Source organism: Bemisia tabaci, chromosome 8, assembly GCF_918797505.1.
Source record: "Bemisia tabaci chromosome 8, PGI_BMITA_v3".
Lineage (NCBI taxonomy): Eukaryota > Metazoa > Arthropoda > Insecta > Hemiptera > Aleyrodidae > Bemisia > Bemisia tabaci.
In genome coordinates this window covers 2,316,819-2,344,391 of record NC_092800.1, presented here as the reverse complement: position 1 = coordinate 2,344,391, position 27,573 = coordinate 2,316,819, and the positions used below count along the sequence as shown (strand labels likewise).

The 27,573-nt window shown below is 39.5% G+C and overlaps 2 protein-coding genes across 5 annotated transcripts; one reads left to right on the top strand and one right to left on the bottom strand.

Moving 5' to 3' along the window:
- Positions 1–31: 31 nt before the first annotated feature.
- Positions 32–20,202, top strand: LOC109041747 (maltase A3). 4 transcript variants are annotated; one of them, XM_072303670.1, is made up of 11 exons: positions 1,264–1,403; positions 3,173–3,248; positions 3,960–4,139; positions 6,410–6,567; positions 10,567–10,692; positions 10,890–11,122; positions 13,692–13,887; positions 15,315–15,552; positions 17,376–17,571; positions 18,555–18,695; positions 19,424–20,202. In XM_072303670.1, the coding sequence occupies exons 3-11, from the start codon at positions 4,037–4,039 to the stop codon at positions 19,581–19,583; spliced, it is 1,551 nt and encodes a 516-aa protein (XP_072159771.1). In that variant the 5' UTR covers positions 1,264–1,403; positions 3,173–3,248; positions 3,960–4,036; the 3' UTR covers positions 19,584–20,202. The 4 variants fall into 4 exon arrangements, with proteins under 4 accessions (XP_072159768.1, XP_072159769.1, XP_072159771.1 ...); XM_072303669.1 differs by having other exon boundaries at positions 3,173–3,327; XM_072303667.1 differs by lacking the exon at positions 3,173–3,248 and having other exon boundaries at positions 32–1,403.
- Positions 20,203–21,850: 1,648 nt separating this feature from the next.
- LOC109041746 (uncharacterized) lies at positions 21,851–25,332 on the bottom strand. The gene is made up of 4 exons (XM_019058162.2): positions 25,149–25,332; positions 24,678–24,913; positions 24,292–24,337; positions 21,851–23,725 (listed from the first exon to the last, which is right to left on the bottom strand). The coding sequence occupies exons 2-4, from the start codon at positions 24,740–24,742 to the stop codon at positions 21,857–21,859; spliced, it is 1,980 nt and encodes a 659-aa protein (XP_018913707.2). The 5' UTR covers positions 24,743–24,913; positions 25,149–25,332; the 3' UTR covers positions 21,851–21,856.
- Between the last annotated feature and the right edge of the window lie 2,241 nt (positions 25,333–27,573).

Here is a 27,573-nt window from a genome sequence, read left to right as displayed (position 1 = left end):
AGTTTGATTTGAAAAAATCAACAGTTATTTAGTTTTTCAACAAATCTTTCGCACATAAGATATATCCATGGATATATTCTTGATGGAGAAGGAAGGTATGTTGGTCTGATTAATGATTCATGATCGTATTTATGATTGAATCTTTGTTTCAAGACCGGGCTGGTTTTCTTTCTAAAAACTACGAAATACATAAAAGTAATATACATTAGATCTCCAGTATATTTTAAGATTGTTCTACTTCAGGTATTTGAAGGTTCAAATGAATGTGTTTTAGGTGCCTGTACATGTTTACAAGCACTTGGTGAAACGCACGATTATATGATCTGGACACTATACTTTGAGATTGCGAGATAAAAATCTGAAATTCGTCTATGGGTTTAATACGTAATAAATACAGAGAGTGAGTTTTAAGAGACAAATATCTTGCTGGATTTGTGATATGAGAATGTATTCCAATGTGCTTGTAAATTTACTTCCGTCAAATTATCCATTTTGGTCATTTGAAATGTCTCTAAGTCTGTCCTCATAGTCGTTTTCTTCAAAACTGGCTGAAAAAAAAATTTAAAAAAATTATTGATGCATGGCATGCTGAAAAATGAAAGGTATGAAACTTGAACCAGGAAGAAATAAAGTTCCCGGTAGAAAGGAAATAACGTTCGTATATGCAGGCCGACACAGCAGTTGAAGATGTGCTTTCAAGTACTGGATTCAGCGCCCTCAATTCAAAAAGGCACCCGAACCTACCGCCAGGGAACTGAAAATTTACAAAATCTGTCATGAACCTAACTGAGGTGGCTTTGAAGATGTCATGGGTTCGTTCATGTGATGATTTTAAATACGAGTACCAAATTGAAAAAAGTACTAACATCTCACCGATGGAGGGAAGGAAAAGGCAAAAAAGCTGTCGCAGCATGTGTACATTGCAAACTTGTCGATGTAATTATGGAGCTTCTCTTGTTCCAAATTTCTGCTAATGGCTATTTAATCGCGGATGAGGTGCTTGAGTCGATGTATATCCCTTTTATCTTGCCTTCGTTCAATTAAGCAATAATCCCTCTGTTTCATAATGTAATCGCCCGAAACTGTTTTATTGGCCTATAAAGTTTCCAGCCCAAAACCGTGCGTGTTCTTGATCGCATTGTCCGATTTTTTCCAACTTAGTCTTGCTCATTTTAAAGTACTAGTGATTCTACGATACAATCTATGTACAATATCTGCTAAAGCATTAAACAATTTTGAATTCAAAAAGTGATCAATAATGAGAATCCTTTCGATACTGGGCTTATCCTTTGTTATTAGTGCAATTTCAGCAGAATTGGATTGGTGGGAGACAAGTGTCTTATACCAAATCTTTCCACGATCATTCAAAGACTCTAATGGAGACGGCATTGGTGATCTGAATGGTAACTTCTCTATTCAAAATCTTATAAAGTTCATTTCTATTTTATAACTAAATCACAAATCAATTAAGTTTCCACCATACTTACATTATAACATTAGGTCTAATGAAATTAAGAACCCACTTCCCACATCCATGAGATAAAAACAATATTCGAAACCTACCTTTCTTTGAGTATCAAAAATTATTTGCGCTCACCTTCAATGATTTAAAAAAAAAATACAAACTCACGCGGAAAAAATGGATTGCTGATATAACAATTCAATTGTTAAATAAAGTGACTGCAATTTTTTCAAATGTACATTTTACAATAGTGGAAAGCTAATTTAACCACGGGGGTGATTAAATTAGAATTTTTTTATTGTAAAATCTACATTGAAACATTGCAGTCACTTGTTTTACAATTGAATTGTTAAATCAGCAATGAAAATATTTTCTTGCAAAAATTTTGATTTCTCAAAGTATCTGCACTGTTGCATCACTATCAACTCCACGTGAATTTTAAACCTCGAGTTAATTAATTTGAAAATTAATATTTTGAATCTTACATTTTGATGTGACTATGCCATTTCCAACTATTCTGTGGAGCATTTTTTTTTTTTGCGTTTCTTTACTGGTGGACCCATTTTAAAGTTCCATACGGCTCGTAAGCCGTAGAGTTTCTTTAAAGCTGTGCGCTACCAAAACTTCTTAAAAGTTCATATCAAGCTAAGTGCACTGCTACGCTAAGGAAAAACGCCGCAAGAGCCTTTAGGTGTTGCCGAATTTCCTTTGATAAAATACGAATTTTCAGGGAAATCTGTAAATATTTTTCTTCCAATTTTCTATGGGATATTATTCGCAATCACATCTAAATTATCTGAAAATTTCTAGTGAATATATTTATAACTCCATTTTAAATTAACGCATTACTTGAGGAAATTTGGCGACTCTCGAATGTTCATACACGTTTTTCTTTGGCACGGTAGTGCAGAGGTCATAATTGAAGATCCGTGATGTTGAGTTAAATGAGAAGGAACTGCGTGTTGAAAATAAGGTCCACCTCTGCTCTACTAAGGTGCTAACTCTGCTGTCTAAGATCTCATATTTTATCGGCAGAAACGAGGCTACGTTGGACTGCGCATGCGGCGTCGAAACACAACATGGGCCTTTAAAGCCCCTTGTTCGATGCCGTGATTATCCAAACGTGGAATAATCGCACCGCACACGGTGTCATATTGGCGCCTGCAAGACTGCATGAATACTTCTCGCATTGCACCAAATGCAATGCAAGCGTTATTTGCGCTAACTTTTCGACTACCGGTGTAGGCACATTGTCGCTAACTGGATTGAAGGCGCATCACACTGTGAAGACTACTCGACACTCGACCGCGCTCCCTTCCCTAGCTCGAGCGGTTTTTACCACAATAAAAGTGTAAAAATAAGTATCAAAATTGCAACGCTTCGGCGAGTCGGACGATGTTCAAACGATGCAGCGATTCTGAAACTTAATTCGCGTAAAATTAATTTTGGTTTAATAATAAGAAAACAGAACAAACGAAAATATCGCGTCGAATTTTTTTGTAATTTCATTTCAAATCATTCCGGAAATTTCTCGGAAACTTCTAAAAAAAACTGTGTGTAGCTTTTTTAAAAATAAAAATGATTAAAAATAAATTATGAGTAGAGATTTGCAAAGTTGCAATCGGAGATAAGTACACTTTTTTCCGTGTGGAAGCGTCGATATTTGGTTTCATTCACGACAAGGGTAACGAGATAACTGTTTGACCATAGGTGTAGGCATAATGCCACTTGCCGGATGGAAGGCGCGTCACACTGCAAAGATGACTCCACCGCGTTCCACTCCCAGGTTCGCAAGACACTAAAGCCACCTTTAAACTAGGATTGTGTGTCATCATTCTTGACTCTCTGCTCCGGATTTACCACAAGTAAAGGGAAAATATGTATCTTCATTGCAACGATTTAGAAATTCGGATAGTATTTAATTTTATTTTTACTTTTTTTCTTTCTTTTTTTCTTCTTCTTTTTGTTTTCGTTACATAGAAAGAACGAATGATAACGAAAATATTGCGTCAAAATTTTCAACACTAACACTTGAGATCATTTGAAAAAATTCGTGGGAAAAACTGTGTGTAGCTTTTTAAAAACGGTGTTCAAAGGTAAAACAGAAAAATTGGTGCTTAACGTTGCAATTGGAGATAAATATGCTTACTTTCGCGTGCACCCATCGTCTTTTGAATCCATTCATCTCCTACATAACTTGAACGTCGTTGTTCTACTATTTTTTACGTATAGTTTTTCTCAGTAGTTGGAGGCCACGTAGCGGTCACAGGCTTCTAGTAGTCTATAATTTCAGTTTCTTCTTTGTCAAAAACACTTTTTGATATCTTTCTCAAGAGTTAATTTCTGAAATCGTCGTTTTGTCAATTCCTTAATACGACTTCCAAACGCAAACTTGTGCGTTTTTTTTAGCCAGTTCAGTGAGAACTTATCTGGTGCCCTATTCATAGCCTAATTAAATCTACTCATTTTTATGTATATTAATCCTTAAAATTAACAGGGATAATTGAGAAACTTGACTACGTCAAAGATCTAGGAGTTGACTCAATATGGATTCAGCCAGTATACAGATCTCCCATGGTGGATATGGGGTATGATCCCATATCCATGAGAGAAATCGATCCAGTATTTGGAACAATGGAAGACATGAAAGAACTAATTCGAACAGCACACGAAAAAGGTGAGTAAGAAAGATATTCAGTGCCAAAAATTAATCTTTCTTGTTATCTAAAAGCACCGTAGAATTAATTATGAGGCGAGTTTCATGTCAACCGCAAAGCAAAGATAAGTAACTTAAAAAAAAAAAAACAATCAAAAATTTGACTTGCACGTGAGTGTCTAGGCTTTTTTCCAAAATTTTAAAACGTTTTAACAAAGTTGATGTGCGGGATTCCTAATATTGGGCGCTTCTGGGTACCAGATGCGCCCTTTCCAACCGTTCGACTCCCCCGATGTAACATGTACTATACTACATGCCCTTTTGCCTTATGGGTAATGACGCCATTCTGGTACACCCGGGAAAATTTGATTTTTTTCTGCATCTGGTATTCGTAAAAGTTTTCGTGAAATGTTTTGCTTTTAAGCATAACAATCTCGCACGAACGTATTACCTGGTTAAAGTATTTTAGGGCCTCCTTATGCTTTAAATACTTATATCCGAGGCAGTACTTTCAGATCGATTTGAAAATATTACGAACAGTCACGTGATCTCTTCATTTTAGTGACGTATTACTGTGCTACTTTGTAATTGGTTCATTTTATTGGCGCAGCATCGACACGTCAGCTGTTTGCGGCATTGAGCGGAAGGTTTAAGGTTATGTCATGGACCATGAGAATGAATAAGGACCCCCAACTCCAGTTAGCGGAGACATTAGCGCTGCCTATATTTTCATCCATGGCCGATGTCACCGCCGGCCGGCCGGTCCCTCTCTTCCCCGCGACCCGCGCTTCCCCTCCCCCTAGCTGAACTCCTCTTCACGCGGCCCCGCTCCCCCGCGACCTGCGCAACCTACCTCGCGGCGTCGCGACGCCGCTGTCCGCTAGATCGCGTTGACGCACCAGCTTTAGAGGTTCCGCCGCTCTTTCCCGTCGTCTGATTTACAGTGGATCCTTTATGTTTCCATTCTCCTCCAACTTACATTCGTCACAAAGTGCTTGTGGAAAGTTTCAGATCTTCGCGGTCGATCTGCAGTTTTGAAGGGTTTTGCGGTTAATGAATCCCACTTCAAATTCCATCTTCGTCAGCCTTCGGGTACATAAGTTGGTAGTAATATGCTTTGTCAAAGAAGCGCCCTTCAACGCTTGGGCGTTGGAACTGCTTGTTTTATTTTCATTCATTTGGAAGTCACTTGCGCAGTTGATAACCGGTAACTCGATTGTTGAATCAATCTCGAATGACCTTAATCGATATAAAGCATGGCTAAGATAGGGCTTCAACAGAGGCGTGGCGTGCTTTGCGATCTATCGATATTTCCCCATTTGAAGCTGTGGTAAATAATCGATTATAAAGGTGTTCGCTGCGAACACCCTGTTTATCGATACTTTTCCATAGGTTTAAATGGCCAATCAATCGATTAATCGTAAGCATGCCACGCCACTGATCATGATCGATAAAAAGCATTACAAAGATAGGGATATATCGATCAGGATCATTCGATAACGATTCAACAATCGACCCGCGGGAGTCGATAAGGAGTTAGCTTTTTTGGCTCGCCTTAAACACGAATGAAAGGAATGGCTTGTTTAAACATGAGAGGTATGACTGGTTTCTTTCATGTGTATAAATCCTTCTCTATGAATTGCAGTGGCGTGGCGTGGTTTGCAATATATAGATTGATTTCTGATTGAAACCTATGTGAAAGGATCGATAGACAAGGTGTTCACAACGAACACGTTAATAATCGATTCTTTACCATGGCTTCAAATGGAGAAATTTCGATAATCGATCATTCACGCCTCGCCACTGATGAATTGACTACACTGAGAAAAAATTATTATCGGCGTTTTTACCAAGGTCCGTTGGTAACTTTACCATCTCACTTTTTTACCAATTATTGGTAATGTTACCAAGATAGACTGGTAAACTTACCTAAAAACTGGTATTTTTACTGGTTTTTCAGGTAAGAATACCACTTTTATTGGTAATCAATTCCCGGTAACTTTACCATTTTATCTCGGTAATTCTACCACAGTCGATAAAAATCTTGGCGTTTTTACCAAGGTCCATCGGTAACTTTGCCGTAAGTTCAATAATTTTACCGAAATTTCTCGGTAAAATTACCAATTCCATGAATGGTAATTTTACCAAGAAAAAACAGGGATCAAATAGAACTCTGAATTCTTGTTAATTTTACCCTTTTCTTGGTAAATACACCGAGATTTTTTTTTCAGTGTACAAAACAATTTCAAGAGGGTTAATCGTACATCCTTTTTTGTTTTTGATGGTTCCAGGATTAAAAATAGTGATGGATTTCGTGGTAAATCATGTGAGCGACGAAAGCGAGTGGTTTAAACGCTCCGTGAATGGGGAGGAGCCGTACGCTGATTATTTTGTATGGCACGACGGCAAGGAAATCAACGGCACCCACAAAGTTGAGCCGAATAACTGGGTGTGTATAAATACTAATTACTTTCTTAGTTTATCTGCAATTCCCCGTAAAAACTGCGATTTTGATGCTCTCAGGAGCTGGCCTACCGAGTACTATTTTTCACACGAGCGGCGACACGATCATGATGGCTTCAAGGTCGGGGAATTTTCGCACCCTTGCTTAACCGTAGTTAGAACAATTTCGTGGGGGCCAAAGGGCCTCTCTTCTAACCCGTCCCACTGGCATTGAGCGACTATACTGCCGTGCTAAGGAGGAACGCCGTATGAACCTTCAGGCGTTGCCAAATTTGCTTCGATTAAATTCGAATTTATTGGAAAGTTGCTAATATTTTTCTTCTAATTTTTTCAGACAATTTTGTCCGCAATTTCATCCAAATCATCTGAAAATTTTAAGGAAAAATATGCTTAACTTTCCTCAAAAATGCGTGTTTTATCCGGTGAAATTTGACAACTCTCGAATGTTCATACGGCGTTCTTCCTTAGCATGGCAGTACACAGGAGCACACATTTTCGACACTAGTCCTCTGAGGGGACTAGCGGGCTGGTTATTGAAATTGATAGACGAAACCATAGACAAAGTAGAAAAAGGGAGAATGGAACGACCCTATATTGATGGAAGCTGATGGTTGCGATGGAACAAGGAGGTAAATAACAAACTAACCACCGGCAACTACTTACTAACCTAACCCCATAGGTAGACTATATTTTGCAATTAGCAGCTACAGTTCTTGGCCCTGCAAGTGTGCAAGCGTGCTACAGTGTTGCAAAAACACATAGCTCTATACTGACGTGCTAAGAAAAAACGCCGTATGAGCCTTCAGGCGTTGCCAAATTTCCTCCGGTAAATCACCGATTCTCGGGAAAATTTGTAAAGATTTTTCCTCCAATTTTTCCGATTAATTTTGTTCTCAATTTCACTTAAAGCTCCTGAAAATTTCAAGGAAAAATATTCATAACTTTCTTCAAAAGTAACTATTTTCTGGGAAGAAATTTGGCAACTCTCGAATGTTCATACGGTGTTTTTCCATAGCATGGCAGTATAGGTAAACCACCAGCACATATGTTCTTTCTGAACTTAACTAAGAATTTGTTTGTGTAGTTCCCAGTTGCAAAATTCTGTCCAGTTGGGCGCAGTTTTGATAAAAGGACCCAGGGACGGGTGGGAAAGAAGGAGTGTGCTCGTTATTAGTCGAAGGCACTGATGCCGCAATCAGACGCTGAATTAAGCACCTGAATGTGGAAGTCAACAGTCATCGCTCAACGGCTGAAATTTAGCAAATTCGAGTTATTTTCATCCAGATGTGTATCAAATCTACTCGAATAGTTCAGAAAAATTCAAAATTGGTCCGATGGTTGCTGAGAATCGTTGCTGAATTTTGCGCGTAACGCGCAAAATTCAGGCATCGGGCCGATGACTTCCACATTCAAGCCACATTCAGCTCCCACATTCAGCGTGTGATTGCGGTGTGAGAATAAATGGGGATTAAAGCGAAAGTGACGTCAGCGATGACGACCGGACTCGGCGACGATGATGAGCTTGACGGATGTGCGCTTTAACTCATAATCCCTGTCTATAACGCTCTTATTACATGCACACGGCTCATGAGTTGGCATATTTTGCCGCTTAGTTCCCCTTGATTCAATGTCAAATCCCACTTTTCCATTCTGCCGAAAGGAATCAATCCCGCGTTTACATTGTTTCTTGTGCAGCATTTACAGCATCTTTACCACTCGCCTATAGTTCATTTTACCACGAATATGTCCAAATAGCCCATCATCTTCCCCTTAAGTTCCTTCATTTTCAACCACATCTTTTGGGAGAAAATTTTCCGTAACTTTTTGCAATTGCGTTAAGGACAAAATCCCGAAATTTTTGGCGCAAATTTAACTGAAAAATCTTGAACATTGTTGGAGAAACGAGCAATGAAGTGCCAAGACATAAATTCCTAGCTTATCTACCTCCAGTAAAAACCAGAAATATCAGGAAATTGGATGTTATCAGGAAAAATTAGGAGAATCGGTGATTGATCAGGAAATATTAAGTGTTCGAGCTTTTCTGAACGATTGATTTTTTTTTTCATTATGTATGTGGATAACTTAAATCAAACGAGTGTCAAGTTAGGTATTGGCGCAAAAACTTAGAAAATCTTGTCTGATATATATCAGGAAAATCCGACATTAAATTTTTGTAGACACCTTGTTGTAGAAAAGGGTTGGTTGGTTACAACACCTTGTTGGTTTAAGTTCTTGCGAGAAGTTAGGTGCCTTTTTGGTTGAGCGATGTTGCTTACGTGCCGCTACTGTAGTTTCAACCGTTAAGGCCGTATTTTAAGGGCGCTAAAGCCAGGGTTGTATTTCGCAAAAAGAAAATTTTTGCAGAATAATTAAAAATTAAGAAGTAGGAATAATTTAACTATATAATAAAAGGATCTCAAATCTACAATATGATGCAAAAAATTTAGAAAATCTCTTCATGTAAATACAGAAGATTCGAAATCGCCTTCAATTGAAGCGTGATACCTCACGCATTCCAGAGAGTTCAAATAGTTGTATCCCTGCGCCTTAGCAAGGCGATGGAAGTTTAACATTGAAGTAGCGTCTTCGCGTTGTTTTTCGATTTTCCTGTGCCGCTACTATAGTTTCAACCATTAAGGCCGTAATTTAAGGGCGCTAAAGCCAGGATTGTATTTCGCAAAAAGATAATTTTTGCAGAATAATTAAAAATTAAGAAGCAGGAATAAATTAACTAAATAACAAAAGGAACTCAAATCTACAATAAAATGCAAAAAACTAATGTAGTTTAAGGGTGCTAAAGCCAGGGTTGTATTTCGCAAATGGATTATGTTTGCAGAATAATTAAAAATTAAGGAGCAGGAGTATTTTAACTAATTAATTAAAGGAACTCAAATCTACAATTTAATGTAAAACAATTTGGAAAATCTCTTCATGTAAATACGGAAGATTCGAAATCGCCTTCAATTGAAGCGTGATACCTCACGCGTTCCGGAGAGTTCAAATAGTTGTATCCCTGCGCCTTAGCAAGGCGATGGAAGCCTAATATTGTAGTAGCGTCTCCGCGTTGTTTTTTGGTTTTCCTGTGCCGCTACTGCAGTTTCGACCGTTAAGGCCGTAGTTTAAGGGCGCTAAAGCCCGGATTGCATTTCACAAAAAGATAATTTTTACAGAATAATTAAATATTAAGAAGCAGGAATAATTGAACTACTTAATAAAAGGAACTGAACTCTACAATATAATGCAAAAAAGTAGGAAAATCTCGTCATGTAAATACGGAAGATTCGAAAACGCCTTCAATTGAGGCGTGATACCTCATGCGTTCTGGAGAGTTCAAATAGTTGTATCCCTGCGCCTGAGAAAGGCGATGGAAGTTTCATATTGAAGTGGCGTCCCCGCTTGGTTTTTTAGCTTTCCTGTACCGCTTACATTTTTCAACAATCAGAACTATTGTATAACTATTCAACTTCTTAATAATAATATTCATAATAATACTGTGGATATGACTTTATTCACACGGGCTCATAGTATTACAATGCGTATGTATATAGAACTTCATTACCACGTAGACATATCTGGTTGAAGCTTAATTAGCTTTAACAAGCGGGAAAAAGTATAAAATTTAAAATTTTGAGCATACTCACGTGTTGCACCAATTTTTATTTTAACGAGACGCGTTTCAGAGCCATTACTTCTCCATCCTCAGCCGTTCACGAATTAAAGTATGCGTCTCCGATCCATGCGTTTTTCCTAGTGTTCCTTGGTTGCAATGAGAAATAGTAGTTTCCCATTGCGAAATGTAGTCCACTTATATGCAAAAAAATTCTATCTGTATAGAATGCGTTTTTCGTTGACAAGCTAGAATTCCTTTTAATAGATTCAATTTGATAAAAATTGTCTTCTTCTGAAAAATTGCCCATAAACACAAAAATTCCTTTTTCTTCGCGGATGATCGCTATGTTAAAAAGGTGTTTTTTACTCTTTTTAGGTAAGTATGTTTGCTGAAAGTGCTTGGAGCTGGAATGAAAAACGGCAACAATACTACTTACATCAATTTCACGCGAAACAGCCGGATTTGAACTACCGTAATCCTAAAGTACGTGAGGAAATGAAGGTAAATAAAATCAAAACTAGCTCTTTAAGTTAAAAATAGGTGCAGAGTGTTATCGAAATTATTAACAGTATTCTTTCATATTTTTGAAAGAGTAAAGTGTGTGTACTTGTATTCATCCATAATGCCGTGTGTAAATCTGTTGACCCTTTGGTAAATAATAAATACAGCAATGAATCCATTTCTTTTTTCCTATATAGGAGCTATTTAAATTCTGGTTGGACTTGGGGGCGGACGGTTTCCGGATTGATGCTGTGTCGTTTTTATTTGAAGCAGAACACTTGCTGGACGAGCCGGTAAAGAATAGTACTTACGGTGGCTATTGGGGCCAACGTAGACACATTTATACGCAGCATTTGCAAGAAAATATGATTTTAGTGCACGAATGGCGAGAAACTCTGGATGGATACAAAAAACGGGACGGTAAAACCAGGTTTGCATGCAATGTCTACATCTAAGAATCCATTCAACGTAATTTTCTCTTGGTAATTTTTAACTCCAATGATGCAAACGGGCGACGGCAAACTGCCACCCGGGTGGCAGTTTTCAAGAAATTTTTATGAAAACTGCCACCGGTAGTGAAAACTGCCACCCGTGTAAATTTGACAACTGCCACCCACATGAATTTCGGCGCACAGAGGGTCGAAGCGGTATTATGGGAAGACTGATTGTGAATCTCAAGCCAGGAGAAGTAGAAATAATAAGATAATGTCTGTGCACAATCAGTTTGTGGGTTAGGACTCACAATCAGTGGAACGTCCGAGTGAAGAAGATAATGTCTGTTTACAAGTAGTTTGTGGGTTAGGACTCACAGTCAGTGCAGCGTTTCGTGCAAGCATCATAACAAGATGCGCGATGATTCTATGGTTCAAGGCGGGGGCCAAAGGGGAAATGACGTGATTTTTCGGGGCGATTATAAGTTTGTTTTTCAAAAAAAATTAGCGAGAGGTGTGACAAAATGGACTTGGTAAAGAAAAAAAGTAAGTGGGTGGATGCTGTCATCAAGCGATTTGATGAAAAAATCCCCAACAAAGAAGGCGAAGTGATGTCCCTTTATGACTTCATGAAAAGAATTTCCACTAAATTCGCCAAAAATCCCACCAACCTCACCAAAAAGAAAGAAGGTAAAAGTCAGAAGAAAGTTCAAAAGGTAAAAAAGAAAAAAAAAGAATAACAAAAGTAATGCCAAATGATGAAAAAAGCTCTTAGTAGTGATGTACTCTTTGACTGTAATTTTACTAAAATTTTACTACTTTTAACTATTTTTTACTATAAAAATACTGTAAATTACTGTAAAAATACTTTTTACAATTTTTCACTACTTTCAACTAAGAGCCCATTGACCTCTTTTCACCGTATTAAAAAATTTTAAAAAATTTTATTAAAAAATAACTTTTAAACACGCCTATTAAAAATCATCACAGACACTGCTCAATTTCTTATCATGTGTTGATTTTCAGTAGACAGTCCTCAGCCTGTCCAAGTGTGAAGGAAAGTTTGGTAAACTGTGCGACCCCGCTCAATCGCGCTCCTTGGTCAAATTTCAACGGGTGGCAGTTGTCACTACCGGTGGCAGTTGTCAAATTTACACGGGGGGGCAGTTGTCAAGTCGGGTGGCAGTTTTCAAATTTATACGGGGGGCAGTTGTCCATGTTTCCAGGAAATGGGTGGCAGTTTACAGCCTCCCGATGCAAACACGTGTCAAAAATCATGCACTCATTCCGCTCATTGATTTTTCCCGTTTTCTGTTGTTTTTTGTTATATACAAGATATGAATGGGTTTCGTTATTCAATTTTTCCTCAGTGCTTAAAATACTGTGCAATTTTTTTTTAAACAGAATCAGCAGTTTAGTCATCCTCAATCGTGTAAAGGTAATAGGGAAAGGAAAAGAACACAGCGAGGGACGTTTTCATACACCTTTATCTTACGAGGTTGCAGACAGAACTAAACTAGAAAAGAGATTCAAAAAGGGAACTGGAAAAACAAAACTTTAAAACAGCTGACGCTTGACGAGATTGCGCCAACAACGTTTCCCATAATTAAATATTTTGACACGTAGGTCCATATTTCCATGTAAATTTATTACTGTTACTGCCTTCTTTAGAGGTGTAAATGGCGTTAGATGCTAAAGCACCGCTTTAAAATAAAATTATTTTACCACTACTACTACTTCTTTCTCAAGTTATGAAAAAAAAAAAAAATTCAGAAGCTTTTATTCATTTTTTATTATTTTTAGTACGAGCAGATGTGTAGTTATATATAGAATGGGCTAACTTTCTTATGGAAAGGGAAAATTTCATTTTCCCGAAAAACTCAAAACCCCTGAGAGTTCTGTTATGCAAAATGTTCAGAGAAGGACCGGTTTGTTTTTATCGGAAGCTAACAATCATATCCATAACAAAACAAATAAAAAAGAAAAAAATTAATGTTCCCCGGGTAAAAGATTTTATTGAAAATGATAAGGAGCCGTATACTTGACCAGGTACTTGAATCTTGAATCACTCATAGACTCTGGCCAAGAGTTCATTTTGATCAGGCAAAAGAAAGACCTTTTAGAATTTATTCAGCCACTTTGATCCCGCCCACCTCTAACATTATATCCATTCTCACATCACTAAGCTCAAGTACAAATGAGAGAGCATTGGTCGAGGTAAGACCCAATCCGAACTAAAATTAACGACACCTCGGCAATTTTCGGCAATATTATATCTCTTGAGAGTCGATTAAGGAAAATTTCTTCGGCTGCTGAATTAATCCTTGTGACTAAGGACTATTCGATCGAATACATTCAATGTATCTACTGTTTACTTGGACGTATTTCTGTCAAACGGAACTATGTGCATTAAGACATGAGCCCTGAGACCCATAAGAATATATATGCATGCATAACAGGGCTCACGTCATAATGCACATAGCTCCGTTTGGCAGAAGTATGTCCACACAATTCTCCAATGTATGGAATTATTTCCTTCTATGCTACCGCTAGCTTTTCGATTTACAGATTGTTATGCGTCGAGGACATCAACCCAGCCAAATTTTTGTTCCAATATTATGGGAACGAGACATTTTTAGCAGCTCATTTTCCTTTTTACAATGGTTTGGTATTATTGGACTACAAGAAGAGTGCAACAAAGCTGGATAAAGTTATTCATGAATTAGTTGACTATCTACCGAAGAATCGTCTACCTCTTTGGGTGGTAAGAATATAACTTGACGAGATAAATATTTCCTCTGCACTTTGTTATTAATTTTCAGATTTTTATCTAATTTTGGTGTCTAGATAGATATCACAGCAGTAGCATGCTGGCACCTTATCAATTGGACGGAGTTAAACAGAAAGGAACCAAGCCACATCGGGATCGAACCGAGAAAAAGAGATTTAAAGTTTGGCTCCTGCATAAGACTCAATGTAAAAGATAAACTTCAAGTTCAATTTCTGCAAAATTTGCTCCAACAAAAACTTCGAATTTTTGGCGATAGATAGTAGAGCAGTGGTTGAGTTCAAAACCACCCATAACTCAATTTTTTCCAAAATGTGGGTTGGTTCCTTTCTGCTAAACTCAGTCCAATTGTGATTCATGAAGATCCAGTGAGCATATCCAGAATTACATTTGAAAAGGACGACAAATAAAATGAGTTTAGGGGCATTTTTTCTAATTTTAAGGAAATTCCGTATGAAATCCAAAAGTGTCCTAGACGTTCCTGTCTCAAATGAACTCGGAGCTCAAATATTAAGGCAAAAAATTGAACTTCATCAACAAATTCATTTGGAGGGGCTTAAACACATTCAGGTACCTCTACCTCTCAAGCAAGTTACGTGATGAGTATCAATTCTTGGCATATCATGCGAATGATTAGAACCACCCCTACTATCGATAAAACGAGAACTCAGAAGTTAATGCGATATCAAAGGGCACACTAATGCAGTAGTTTCAGATCTTAAATTCAGGTTAAATGGGGTAAACTTTATACTTTCTTAAAATTTAGGTAGTGACATTCAACTTTGATTGAAAAAATACTTAATACTCACAAGAATCACAGGAGTTGGGTGGAGAAGAGCGGACGCGGCAAGGTGAGTCATATTACTAAGTATAGTTTAAAAATAAAGGTGTGCCGTTTAGTTCGAATGCAAAGCAAAGTATCTTCCAAGGAGAGAAAGAAAAATTCCGTATTAAAGCCTTGGGAGACACAATATCGTATGTAGCCTGTAGTTCTGCTACAAGAGGAAGGAAAGGCTTACTTTTGAGGCTCGAAACAGCCAACAGAAAACCATCGGCGAAGCGCCTGATACTGCCGTGCTAAGGAAGAACGCCGTATGAACATTCGAGAGTTGCCAAATTTCCTTCGATAAAATGTTTATTTTGAGGCAAGTTATGAATATTCTTCCTTGAAATTTTCAGGAACTTTAGATGAAAATTATCTGAAAAATTATAAGAACACATTCATAAGTTTACCAGGAAGTTAGTGTTTTATCAAAGGAAGTTTGGCAACGCCTGAAGGTCCATTCTGCGTTTTTCCTCAGTACGGCAGTGAAACAGTATGCTGAAACGGAAAAAGGGAAATATTATGTATCAGGTAACGGATGAACTATAACTAAACTAGGACCTGTTTGGTACTCTTACAGACGGAATCCCACGACTTCCCAAGAGTAAGCTCACGTTTTGGAGCTGATGCTGTAGATGCTTTCAATATGCTGAATTTGCTTTTGCCAGGGTCGGCATGCGTTTACTACGGTAGTGAGATAGGGCTCGAAAACAGCTTGGTCAGGGAGGACCAGAGCACAGACGAAGCCGCCTCTGTAGTTCATTTCGATCGAGATCGATGTAGAGGACCAATGCCTTGGGATGACACAAAAAATGGAGGTATAATGCTCTATGGTTGATTCATAAATATCTAGTTTCCAATTAGAAAAAAAAAAAAACACTAAGAAGTGGCCCGAATACTGTATGTAACAAGGTGCAGAAATGGTGCTGGGACCACACCGTTTCGCGGGGAAATCAAAGCCAAGAAGTTCCAAAAATTTTAATTAGAGTCAAAAATAAATTGTTTTAGCCAAATGAGAAAAAAAACACCAAGGAGTGGCCCGAACAGAGCTTAAAAAAATTTATTTTTGACTCTAATTAAAATTTTTGGAACTTCTTGGCTTTTATTTCCCCGCGAAATGGTGTGGACCCAGCATCATTTCTCCACATTGTTTCCAATTAGTTCGTGTCCTATTGATTCATGATTTTCCACACAAGAAAAAATTACCAAAATTAAATTTAGTTTCTTTGTATTAAAGATATTCAATCCGTTTTAGTTGTTCACTGTAGTATTTGTTCATTTCATAAGTGACTTAATAACTTTTTGGACTGACAACGATGCTTTTATTTAAGTAGTTATACCAACATAGGATCCATTCAGGGAGGAAAAAACCTTGTTTGAAATCGTGGGCGGCAGCTCTGCCGTGCTAAGTAGAAACGCCGTGTGAACCTTCAGGCTTGGCCTAATTTCGTTTGATAAAACACGAATTTCCCGGGAAACTTGTGAATATTTTTCTTCCAATTTTTCAGACGATCATGGAGTCATTGGAACATTATTAGTCTTGTCGTTCAAAAGAAACCACGAAAAAACTTCTACGTATCTTACTTTTGAAGTTATAGCCTTTGTCTCCCCCTACTTTTTGAACAGTCTATGTATATCTGGTGTATTAACCATACATTTTGACGGCCTACAACCCAGGAAAAAATTGGCAGTAGAATCTGTGTTCGAAAATACCATTGACCTACAGCCGGCTGTAAGATTTCCAATAGCTTCTATAGCCGGCTACACAATTTCTTATAGCCTTTTATAGCCTATGGCGATTAAGCAACAGCCAGGCGATAAATGGTATGCTAAACGTTACTAATTACGGATGCTATAGGACTTGGTGAGTTTTTGGACTAACGCTCTCTTTTTGGGCCGTAGCATCTTGATTCATTTTGCGAGGAAAGCTCCGTGCTTTCGAAGGATGCCTGCCATTCCTAATATGTTAGAGCGGCCTCAATTTCGTATGATACTGTGTGTGAAATAGTTGCTTCAAGCGCCGTGGCACGCTGCGGCGCAATGGGTGGACAGCCAGCGCGAAACGCGCATTTGCGCCTACAAACCTAACAGGAATACTTCACGCATTGCGCAATGCGTGAAGTATCCCTGTTAGGTTTGTAGGCGCCAGTGCGTCGCCGCTCCGCTTTGTGTTAGGCTCTAATATTTAATCTCGTGGAGTCAGTGTTTTTCAACTCATGATTTTGAAATGTTTGCACACTCTGTATGGATTATTCTCATTTTAATTAATGAAAAAAAAATGTATTAAAGGAAAATATAATGTGTGTTTTGTAAATATTAGGGTGATTCCGCACAAACTTAAGGATTTACAAAGCGCACAAATTTCTACTCAATATCTCATAGCTTTTTGTAGCCGATGGCGATAATCTGTATAGCCCGGCGATAGGAACTATAGCCCGGCTGCATAATTTTTTATCGCTTCGTATGGCCCTGCTGTATGATTTTCTTCGCTTTCTACTACCAGCTATATAATTTTCTGTAGCTTTATGAGAGCTCCTATGGTATTTTGAAACGCAGCTCCTCGCCAATTTTTACCCGGGAAACTTGATATCAATGCTGAAGAACATTATGATTATAAAGTAGGACACAATCTTTGTTACAGGTTTTACGAGAAATAAAAACTCATGGACACCTCTAAGTTCCAAATACTGGTACAATAATGTAAAAGCACAGTCAGAAGATTCCGAGAGTCATCTTAAAATTTTCAAGCGCCTAATGACATTAAGGGATACTTCTGCCGTAAAGTATGGAGACCTCCGAACGCATGTTGTCAATACTTGGACTTACATGTTTACGAGGTTTGTGGGCATTCAGTTACGCGTTATTTTTGAGGCTATCTCTTCTGGCTGATCTCTGTAAACTAAAGATATTTAGAGATTGAGCACAGCTCAGCACTCCCTTTCCTCAATCTACCAATTATATAAGGAATATTCGTATGCATTGTAACGGGGGAACAGCTATCAGTTTATTTTGATTAATGTTCCAACTATTCCGACTGTCGAATCTGAGGAGTCAAAGCTAAAATCAGCAAATTCTAAAATCAGACATGTGAGGTGTTTTGAAACAATAGAATTTTGAAATGATTTACTCCAGATATCATTTCTTTTATGTGTGTCAATGCAAAATAAAATTCATATTCAATAATTTAAGAGTACTATGATGTAATCTTGCAGAGGGGTACAAATTACCCCGCGGAACGTGCACTGACGCCTACAAACCTAACAGGGATACTTCTCGCATTGCGCAGTGCGTGAAGTATCCCTGTTAGGTTTGTAGGCGCCAGTGCGTCGCCGCTCCGCTTTGTGTTAGGGTCTAATATTTAATCTCGCGGAGTCAGCGTTTTTCAACTCATGATTTTGAAAATTTTGAAATGTTTGCACACTCTGTATGGATTATTCTCATTTTAATTAATGAAAAATTGCGAATTGCATTTCCGATGCAATTCGCAAATTTATTAATATTTAAAAATGACGAGGTAAATAATAAAATGTAATTTAAATTTTCAAAACATTTTTAATTGTTTCAACTCCTAGGAATACGAATAATGACTCGATTGCTGTTGTGATAAACCTTGGGTCAGAATCGGAACAAATTTGCCCAGATTTTGAAAATTTTGAAATGTTTGCACACTCTGTATGGATTATTCTCATTTTAATTAATGAAAAATTGCGAATTGCATTTCCGATGCAATTCGCAAATTTATTAATATTTAAAAATGACGAGGTAAATAATAAAATGTAATTTAAATTTTCAAAACATTTTTAATTTTTTCAACTCCTAGGAATACGAATAATGACTCGATTGCTGTTGTGATAAACCTTGGGTCAGAATCGGAACAAATTTGCCCTGAGGATTCCAATTTCGACTTGCCTGAGATAATGTTTGTCTACACGGGAAGCTTAAACTCTGGCTTCAAAATAGGGTAAGTGTTTCCTACCCCCTTATCATCCTTTTAAATAGCTTGGAAGGCTATACACCAATTATATTCTGCAAAAAAACCAAAAGCTAGTGCCATCATCCTTTAAACATTATTGTTGAATAAACATTCACAAATAAAATAACTTAATTTCGACGCAGTTCCTTTAATATCACAGACGAAAAGGAAGGCGTCCTTTGCGATATATCGATTGATCTGCCATAACCAACAGAAAAGGATCGATAAACAGGGTGCTCGCAATGAACACCTTTACAATCGATTCTTTACTATAGCTTCAAATGAGGAAATGTCGATAATGCATCATTCACGCCTTGCTACTGATCCATCATCCATTAACAACCGAACTAAGAGAGGAGTCACAATAGTTAGATTACGTGCTGACGATACAGTAAAAAAAGTATTGAGATTTATTTATGGTGAATTGTATATATGAGGACTTATCTGTAACAATAGCGGATGTGAAAAATTACCTTTTCGACACACATTCAAAAAACTGTTTTGACATCGAGAAAATGTTGAGAAAATACTTGAGATGTGATCTTCGAGATCTCTACATTATGCCAGAGCCAAACCTATTACATTTTTGTGTGAACAAAACAGTTTTTTAAGCGTGTTTCGAAAAGGTAATTTTTCACATCCGCTGTTACAGATAAGTCCTCATATATTTTGTTCATTAAAATTGTTAAGAGAATTTCATTTCTGCGAAATTTCAGTGACGAGGTCAGAATCATAAGCGCCAAAGGACACTCCTGTGCTGAACTGCGGCCCAAAGCAGGATTGGTTCTGACTACTTATCCAACCAGTGCAGCAATAGTTTGGAGTTCAGCTTCATGGTTACTTATCCTTGGAATGGGAATAATCACTCTCCGATAAGCAGGACTGTACCAACAGTGCGAGGACCTACTGCTAACTTGGATAAGAAACTTTATTGAGAACTTTATTCAAGACATTTGAATTTAGGAACAATCTCTCCACTAGTGCCCAATGTTAATATTAGTGCAATTCAAGATAAACCTATCGTCGAGAGAAAAAGCTCTGAAAAAGGATGTAATATACGTTAAGTGGTGGGGTTCAGTAAATATCTAGCTAATTTTAAGTAGTAAGTACCACCTTTACGACTTTGAGTTCAAGGATGAAAGTGGGCTTGAGACCAGGAGTAAGCAGCGCAATTTTCTTTTCAACGAGGTTTTTTCATATATAATGTATACAAATAATGATCAAATTAGGTTTTACTGGAAATGTATTTAATTTGTATTGTCATGAGAAATTAGCGGAAAACTCAAGACATAAATACTCTCTGACCTAGCGACAATTTTGTAAGCTGGTTTCTGGGCCGCGGTATTCATAAATATCAAAGTGGAGATTAAATTTCCATTGAAGTTCCACATTTGATGTTAGGTCACATGAGACTGTGTAAGATTATACTGGTAACCATTCTAATATACTTATTTGAAAATTTGAAAGTAAAATTATTAAAATGATCAAAAGTTAAATGTGGATTGGGCAGAATTTCATTTTGGCTAATATGTTATCATTTCATCGTCTCGTGAATGGAGCTCTTACATGCGTCATGTAGAGAGTGCTATTTTTGTCCACTCTCTGAAAAACAAATTTTGCGAGACATTATGGTACTGGTTTTATCTAAAGGTCTGCAAGATGAGGCCGTGATTGAGGAAACATAAAACCTAACGCTAAGCTGACAGATCAGCTCAATATTGATTTGAACTCTTAACTCAAAGATAGGAATCAAATATATTAAAAGGTCAGCCGTGGCTCCAACCTTGGAGTTTCCAAACAAAGTGACAATACTGCTAATGCATTTGACCCCTATATGTGCACGTATAGTTTGACTGGATAGCATAGCGTTGGGTGGAGAATCCTCTAAATAACGACCTCAACTGGACTGCATTTTGCAATTTGGAACTATAAATTCTGGCTCATCTGAAAAAAACATTTATGTGCATATGGAAACTAATGGCACATAAGTTGTTTTTAAACCGGGCAAGAATTTATAGTTCCAAATTGCAAAATGCAGTCCAACTTTCTGAGCTTCACTTGAGCTTGGAAGTTTATTTTAGAGAAGCCCAGCGGTACCTTCGTGTGTCTCGCGATTTACGTAAGTTTTTGTACTTAAATAGCAAATTCCTGACGCCCGCAAGAGCTAAACCCTGGTAAAAATTGGCAGTAGAATATGTGTTCCAAAATACTATAGACCTACAGCCGGCTATAAGATTTCCAATAGCTTCTATAGCCGGCTACACAATTCCTTATAGCCTTTTATAGCCGATGGCGATTAAGCAACTGCCAGGCGATAAAGTGTATGCTGAACGTTACTAATTACGGATGCTAGGACTTAGTGAGTTTTTGGAATATTGCTCTCTTTTTGGGCCGTAGTATCTTGATTTATTTTGCCAGGAAAGCTCCGTACTTTTGATGGATGCCTGCCATTACTAATATATTAGAGCGCCTTCAGTTTCATACGATACTGTGCAATACCTCTGGTGTGAAATAGTTGCTTCAAGCGCCGTGGCAAGCGGGCAGCCAGCGCAAAACACGCATTGGCGCCTACAAACCTAACAGGGATACTTCACGCGTTGCGCAATGCGTGAAGTATCCCTGTTTGGTTTGTAGGCGCCAGTGCGTCGCCGTTCCGCTTTGTGTTAGGCTCTAATATTTAATCTCGCGGAGTCAGCGTTATTCAACTCATGATTTTGAAATGTTTGCACATCCTGTATGGATTATTCTCATTTTAATTGATGAAAAAAAAAATATGTATTAAAGGAAAGTATAATGTGTGTTTTGTAAATATTAAGGTGGTTCCGTATCAAACTTGATGATTTCCAAAGCACACGAATTTCTACACAATTTCTTAATTCCTTTTATAATCGATGGCGAAAAAGCAACAGCCAGGAGATAAAGTGTAAAGCCCGGCTGTATTATATCTTCGTGTAGCCCGGCCGTATGCTTTTCTCCGCATTCTACAGCCAGCTATATGATTTTCTGTAGCCTTCTTTAGCCGGCTATAAGAATTCCTATGGTATTTTGAAACGCAGCTCTTATCGCCTATTTTTACCAGGGAAGTTAGGATCCTATTCATTGCATTAAGTTGAATAAAAAAAATTTGCTCAAAAACTAAACAATGCGTCTCAATCAGATTTATTCTCATCGACTTTAGGACTCTTCACCCACTGGTTCTTAATCAAGTCAGTTGTATTCCTGTTGAAGCAAATACCAGGTTTACCACCATCAAAACCAAGTCCCAGAAATATCCTCTGAGACAGTTTGAAGCTTTTAAATTTTTGCTCAAAAACGAAGTATTGTCGCCCTTGAATAATACGCTTCAGATTCAAATACGAGGCCTCTTCTATCGCATACCTTAAAATTATTCCCGTGTCATCGGGGGTAATGAGCACTAAATCTACCCTTTCTATTCTCAACTTCTTTTCACTGGGGGCACCACACTCAACTTTAACCTTGGCTCTAACAACTTTGAACTTTTTCCGGTTCACCGGACGCTTCAAAGCTCCATACAAGTACCCCAGCACCGACGGCTTCGTGTAATGAGAGGGTGGATTCCTCTTCGTTACGGCGTAAATTACATCCGACAATTCTTGAAAGTATGAATCATTTTTTGAAAGTCCTAGGAAAGCGTCGGCCAACCTCTCAGTATCAGCCTCAGTAACTTCAGCTGCGTTCAGAATAAAGTCACTTTCGTACAAATGTTTCTCCAAATACTGCTCAGTTTCCAAGTTAGGTGCCTTCAAATAGTCACCTTCAAAAGGCCCACTGGGCTTGAGTGCAAGATATGCAACTTGGGTCAGGTATCGGATAAACGGATTGATCACCTCATCGCGCGATGGTAGCCGACTTTGAACTTTCCGGGCGTATCTTTTCAAGCGTTCGATTTGTTTTAAGGTCAACTTTTCGTCAAGAAAAGAGTGCAGCCCTGAGTCACCGAGCAGTATGTCCTGAATAACATTCCCAATCAGGGGGTAGGAAAAGAGCTGTTTCAAAGGTTCTAAACTGGGGGCCTCTTTCAACCAGTAATTTTTAAACTTCCCGTTCCTCAAAAATGCCAGCACTGAGAAAGGGTTGTAGATGGCGAGTTTGGGTGCATCCCTGGAGGAATACCCGTTGTAGCAACCCGTGACCCTTTCAAGGGCTGCAGTATGCTTGAATTTCGAAAGTAAACGCTCAACCTCTAATCTGGTGAAGCCAAAATAGGGTGCGAAAGTCGACTGGAAGTTGAAGTTGACGAACTTGACGTTATTAACCAGATGAGGGTGGACGCCCCCGAAGTTCAAAGTCCCCAGGAGGAGTGACCGCGTACAGTTGCTCCACTTCACGATTCGGGACACAAAATTGACGTACTTGTTTAAAACCTCTTTAGCGACATCGACATCGTGATCAACCATTGCGCGGAATACGGAGTCATACGCGTCTACGAGAAGGACAACTGGTTTTGGCGAGGCTTCCGCAAGTTGCCGCGAGAGGTCGCGACCTGCGTAGTCGATCTGGTCGAAGTTGAAGGTACAGTAAGTGGAACACCTCTCGTCATTGTCCATGTATTGAAGCCACGAGAAGTTGGATTTCGTGTCGCGGAGGTAGGTGTGTCTGGACATCATTCGGCAGATGGCGTGGCAGTGGATGCGTCTGAAGGATTCGAAGTCCTTCACCTGGCGGTAGGGGTGGCAGTCCATGCGGATGACCTGGTAGTTTTGGACGTGGCGGTCGAAAAACGCGGTGTTTTGGTGGATTACGGTTCCGTTAAAGAGATTGTAATCCAGGGTGGATGATGCATGAGTAGATGCGATGTTGACGGTTGGCGAATCCAAGAAGAGGTCGAGCATGTCAATCAGGTGACTCTTGCCGAATCCGGCTGGGGCCATGGTGTAAACATGTTCGTCTGACTGCTCCAGAAAGACTTTGACGAAGCCAGTCTTGTCAACGAATGAGGGGTCGTGGCGGATGTTTTGGAAAGATGTACACCCAGATGATGACAGTGACTGCCGACCCTGTCAACAAAATGTTCCTTGAAACTTGAACGTATTTCTATCAAACGGGACTAAGCGCCAATTTGAGTTCCTTTTGAGGAATTTAGAATGCCGGATAGCGCGTCCTGTCAAACGGACCTAAGCGCCATGGAAAAGCATTGCGAGTACCTATAGGACGGAATAAGCCGGGCGTCCGATTCCGCCGCCAATCCAACCCCCTCCCCTTTCTTCCACACCCTCTGGCGCTTAGGTCCGTATGATGGAAATACGTCCATTTTAGAAACAACATATATAACATTGATTTCCCTATACATATAAGTGTTTTTACATTCAACATTCTAAAGTTCTGAAAAGCTCGTGACTTATTGCTCGAAGTGCCTACAGTCTCATCAACCTAAAGATGATTTGACACTTTTTGATCACTAAAAGTAGCTTTCGAAAAGTTAGTTGAATGTCTAAGTTAAATAGTAGGATAAAGATGAGTTTGCAACTGTGCGTGTCTAATGAAACGCTAATCCTAGCTTTAATGTGCCGGATCCAGAAAAATATTGCAAGAGGAAAGATTTCAAACTTTTGATCAAACTTACCCGCTCATTTTGCAAACTTGACTCATTTTGGTGAGCTGATAATAATCTGTAAACGAAAAAAAATACAACGGAGATAATATCTTTTTTATGAGATAACACAAAAGTAGTTCCAGTGGAATTTTCTTTGAGAATTACCGTTTATTCACTTAAAAATGTTTTACCTCGAAATTTAAAATCGTATCTTGAGGGATGAGCTAACTCTAAATTCGTGTGCTCGGTAGAACTACACTGCCGTTGGGTTAGGTTACGCTAATGGTGAAAAAGTGCTGCTAATTTTTCTACCTACGTGAGGAAAATAATCCTCAAATCAAGATAGTAAATAATGTCATACACTGATTTTAAGTCGAGAATATTCTTCTAAATGGAATTTTATGTTGATCACTTACCGAATAGGTTTAAAATGAATCGCACAAATGATTAAACATTTAAGTCCAAGTTGTAATTTGGACATAACTTTTCTTGGATTGTCATCTTATTCATGCTGACGACTGAAATTCACCTTCGTCTACCCGAGGTATTTGTAAATCAAACAGACTTCCTAGTTCAAGCATTTCTTTTAAAATATTATGCAAAGAATTACATCATTAGATACATAAATAGAGCTTTGAACTGATTCTTGACACTGACAACAGAAAATGAAAAATGAAATCACGATTGGACTTTCATGTACCGCACGGCTGTATTGAGAAATTTAATTTTCGTTAAATTGGTGCGTGAACCACAGGATTAAATTAAAAACTGAGAAATGATGAAAAATGTGGTCTTAACTGACACTAAGACCAAGTAAAATTTTAAGAGTGCTGGATATGAGACGGAAAAAATGCCGCTATGATAAGGAATATATCAGAATACAATACATGCTACTCCGTTGAATGTAGCTTTTAGTGCACGATAGAAAAACGGAAAAGAGACATTAGCTCCGTTAGTCCGAAAAATTTTGAAAAAACTTAAACTTTTCGATGCAGCTGCAGCTTATGTACTTGTCGTGATAGCACCACGTGGCCAAGTGTTTGATTTGGGGGAAAAAAGAGAAACATAACGAAGAATAAAGCAGCAGTGCTCCGTCCTCCTGCATGGATTATCAGCAGGAGATCAAAATGCTTTGATACGGGACAGGAAACGAAGGAAATAACTTAAATTTTATATGTTAAAAGAGAGCGCACTAACTAACATGGTGAAGATAATTTGAAATCCCCGATAGTTCAAATATTAATGCCGTATTCACATGCATACTCATAAAAGAAGGAGATATTGGGTATACTTGTCAAGTTTAGTCGAAAAGTATTTTATCAATGTTTTCGTTATTCTCAAATTAATTTTTAGGGGAGTCTCTCATGAGAAAGAATTTCATTTGTAGTAATGGTGAAAAAGTTGCGGCAGGAAACAGCAGTGTCATCGACAAATTAGGACCCCAAAGGGTTTGGAGGTCCCGTAAAGTATATAATACTTACGTATAACTACTATACTTACTAACTATCTCTTATATAAAGTTATACGATTTACCCCGCGACCCTCTGAACATCGGTCCCCGCCACGCCGTCCCAGCGCGTCCCGCGCCCTTGATGTTCGTTCGGCGGACCCCCCGCGGCCGGGTCTCCGTTCCCCCCGCGGGTTTTCCCGTTCCCACCCCCAGGGGGGTTGCTACGGGCCCCGGGGGTGGTTCCGTTTTTCGCCCGTCCCTCGGCCTGGCGCGCGTCTTTCCGGTCGCGCTTCCACGTGCGGTCGCGTCCCGGCTATCGGCTCCTTGTCCCTCCGGCCGTTTCGTTTTTTTGCGCTTCCGGGGGGCGCGGTGCCCCTCGGACCGTTCCGTCGGCCGATTCCTTGTAACGGTCACTTCGTACCTCCCCGTTCGTCCCCCGGGCTCGGGGTTCCGTCTGCGGACGGGTCCTACTGTGCCGACGTCCGATAAGGTCGGATTTCGGATCCGGCGACCCGGGAGGGGCGCTGGGGCCCCGCGACCGTTTTCGGAAAAACCGCCACCGCTCCCGTCACGTTCGGCCCGCGGCCTGGGGTTTCGGTCAGCGGGGGCCCCCGGCCGGCCGACGTCCCGTCCCCGCTGAATTTTCGACCCCGAACTCCCGGGGTGGGCGCGGTGCCCCTCGGACCGTTTCGTCGGTCGATTCCTTGTAACGGTCACTTCGTACCTTCCCGTTCGTCCCGCGGGCTCGCGGTTCCGTCGGCGGACGGGTCCTACGGTGCCGACGTCCGATAAGGGCGGGTATCGTGATCCGGCGATCCGGGGAGGCGCTGGTGCCCTTCGAACGTTTCTGGGAAATTCGTTTCTGCGCCCTCCTCGTCGGTCGATCGGTCGTTTTTGCCGTGCGGTCCCTTCATTCGTTGCGCGTTCGGCGGAGCTGGCCTTCGGCCGGCTTTGGCGGGGGGGGGGGGGGGGGGGGGGGGCGCCGCGAGTCCCTCCGCGTAAGCGTCGCGGCTACTCTGATGGTCTACTCTGAAACGACGACCGGAGCTCGGTCGCACTTTTGTTGTAGACGGAACGAGCTACCGTCCCGATTGTTCGAGTGTTGCGGTGTTGCCGGATCTTTCTCAGCGGTCGGAGAGTTCTGTTCGTGTACATCGTGTGGAAACGGGAAATTCCGCAACTGCTCACATATGTTTTTTTTGTCATTTTATTTTTACGTTATTCATATGAAATTTCCATCCTGCGAATTTCCATCGCCAACTGTTTGGTGCTCAGTCGGGAACATCGAGGTTTCCTTTCTGCAGACTCGCCGCACTCCCCACGCGCCGAAGGATTTTCTGTCAACCCTAGCCTTTCGTGCCAAGCAGGAATCTTTTTAACTCAAACCAACTTTAACGCCCTTATTTTAAAAAAGGAAATCAATAATATTGTCACACCCCGCCAAGAAAATCATTGTTGAACAATTTCTGGCAAATTCTCATGGAGTATTCACGTTAATGTGTAGGGCCAATGCGGGCGGGACCCCTAAAAATTCGATTTTAAAGTTGACATTTTGCATAAGGCTTTTCAATGGTCTATAAAGTGATTTCAGACCGGAGGGCACCAATTTTCTAAATTCGTTTTTTGATATGTGTTTTGTATGAAGCTGATTCGTCTAAATTTGAAGATTTCCGAATAGTATCTCAAGATGATGTCGAAGCCATTCACATATTCGGTAGGGATGGATTTGTATGTGAATGTTTCTATGTGATCATTCTTTTTTTTATTATATGTTTTTTCCTTTTGGAATTGCTCGGATTGCGGACGGAAATTTTTCCTTGCAGTGAGGCAATGAAAACGTCCTTACGTCATTGCCGTACTTC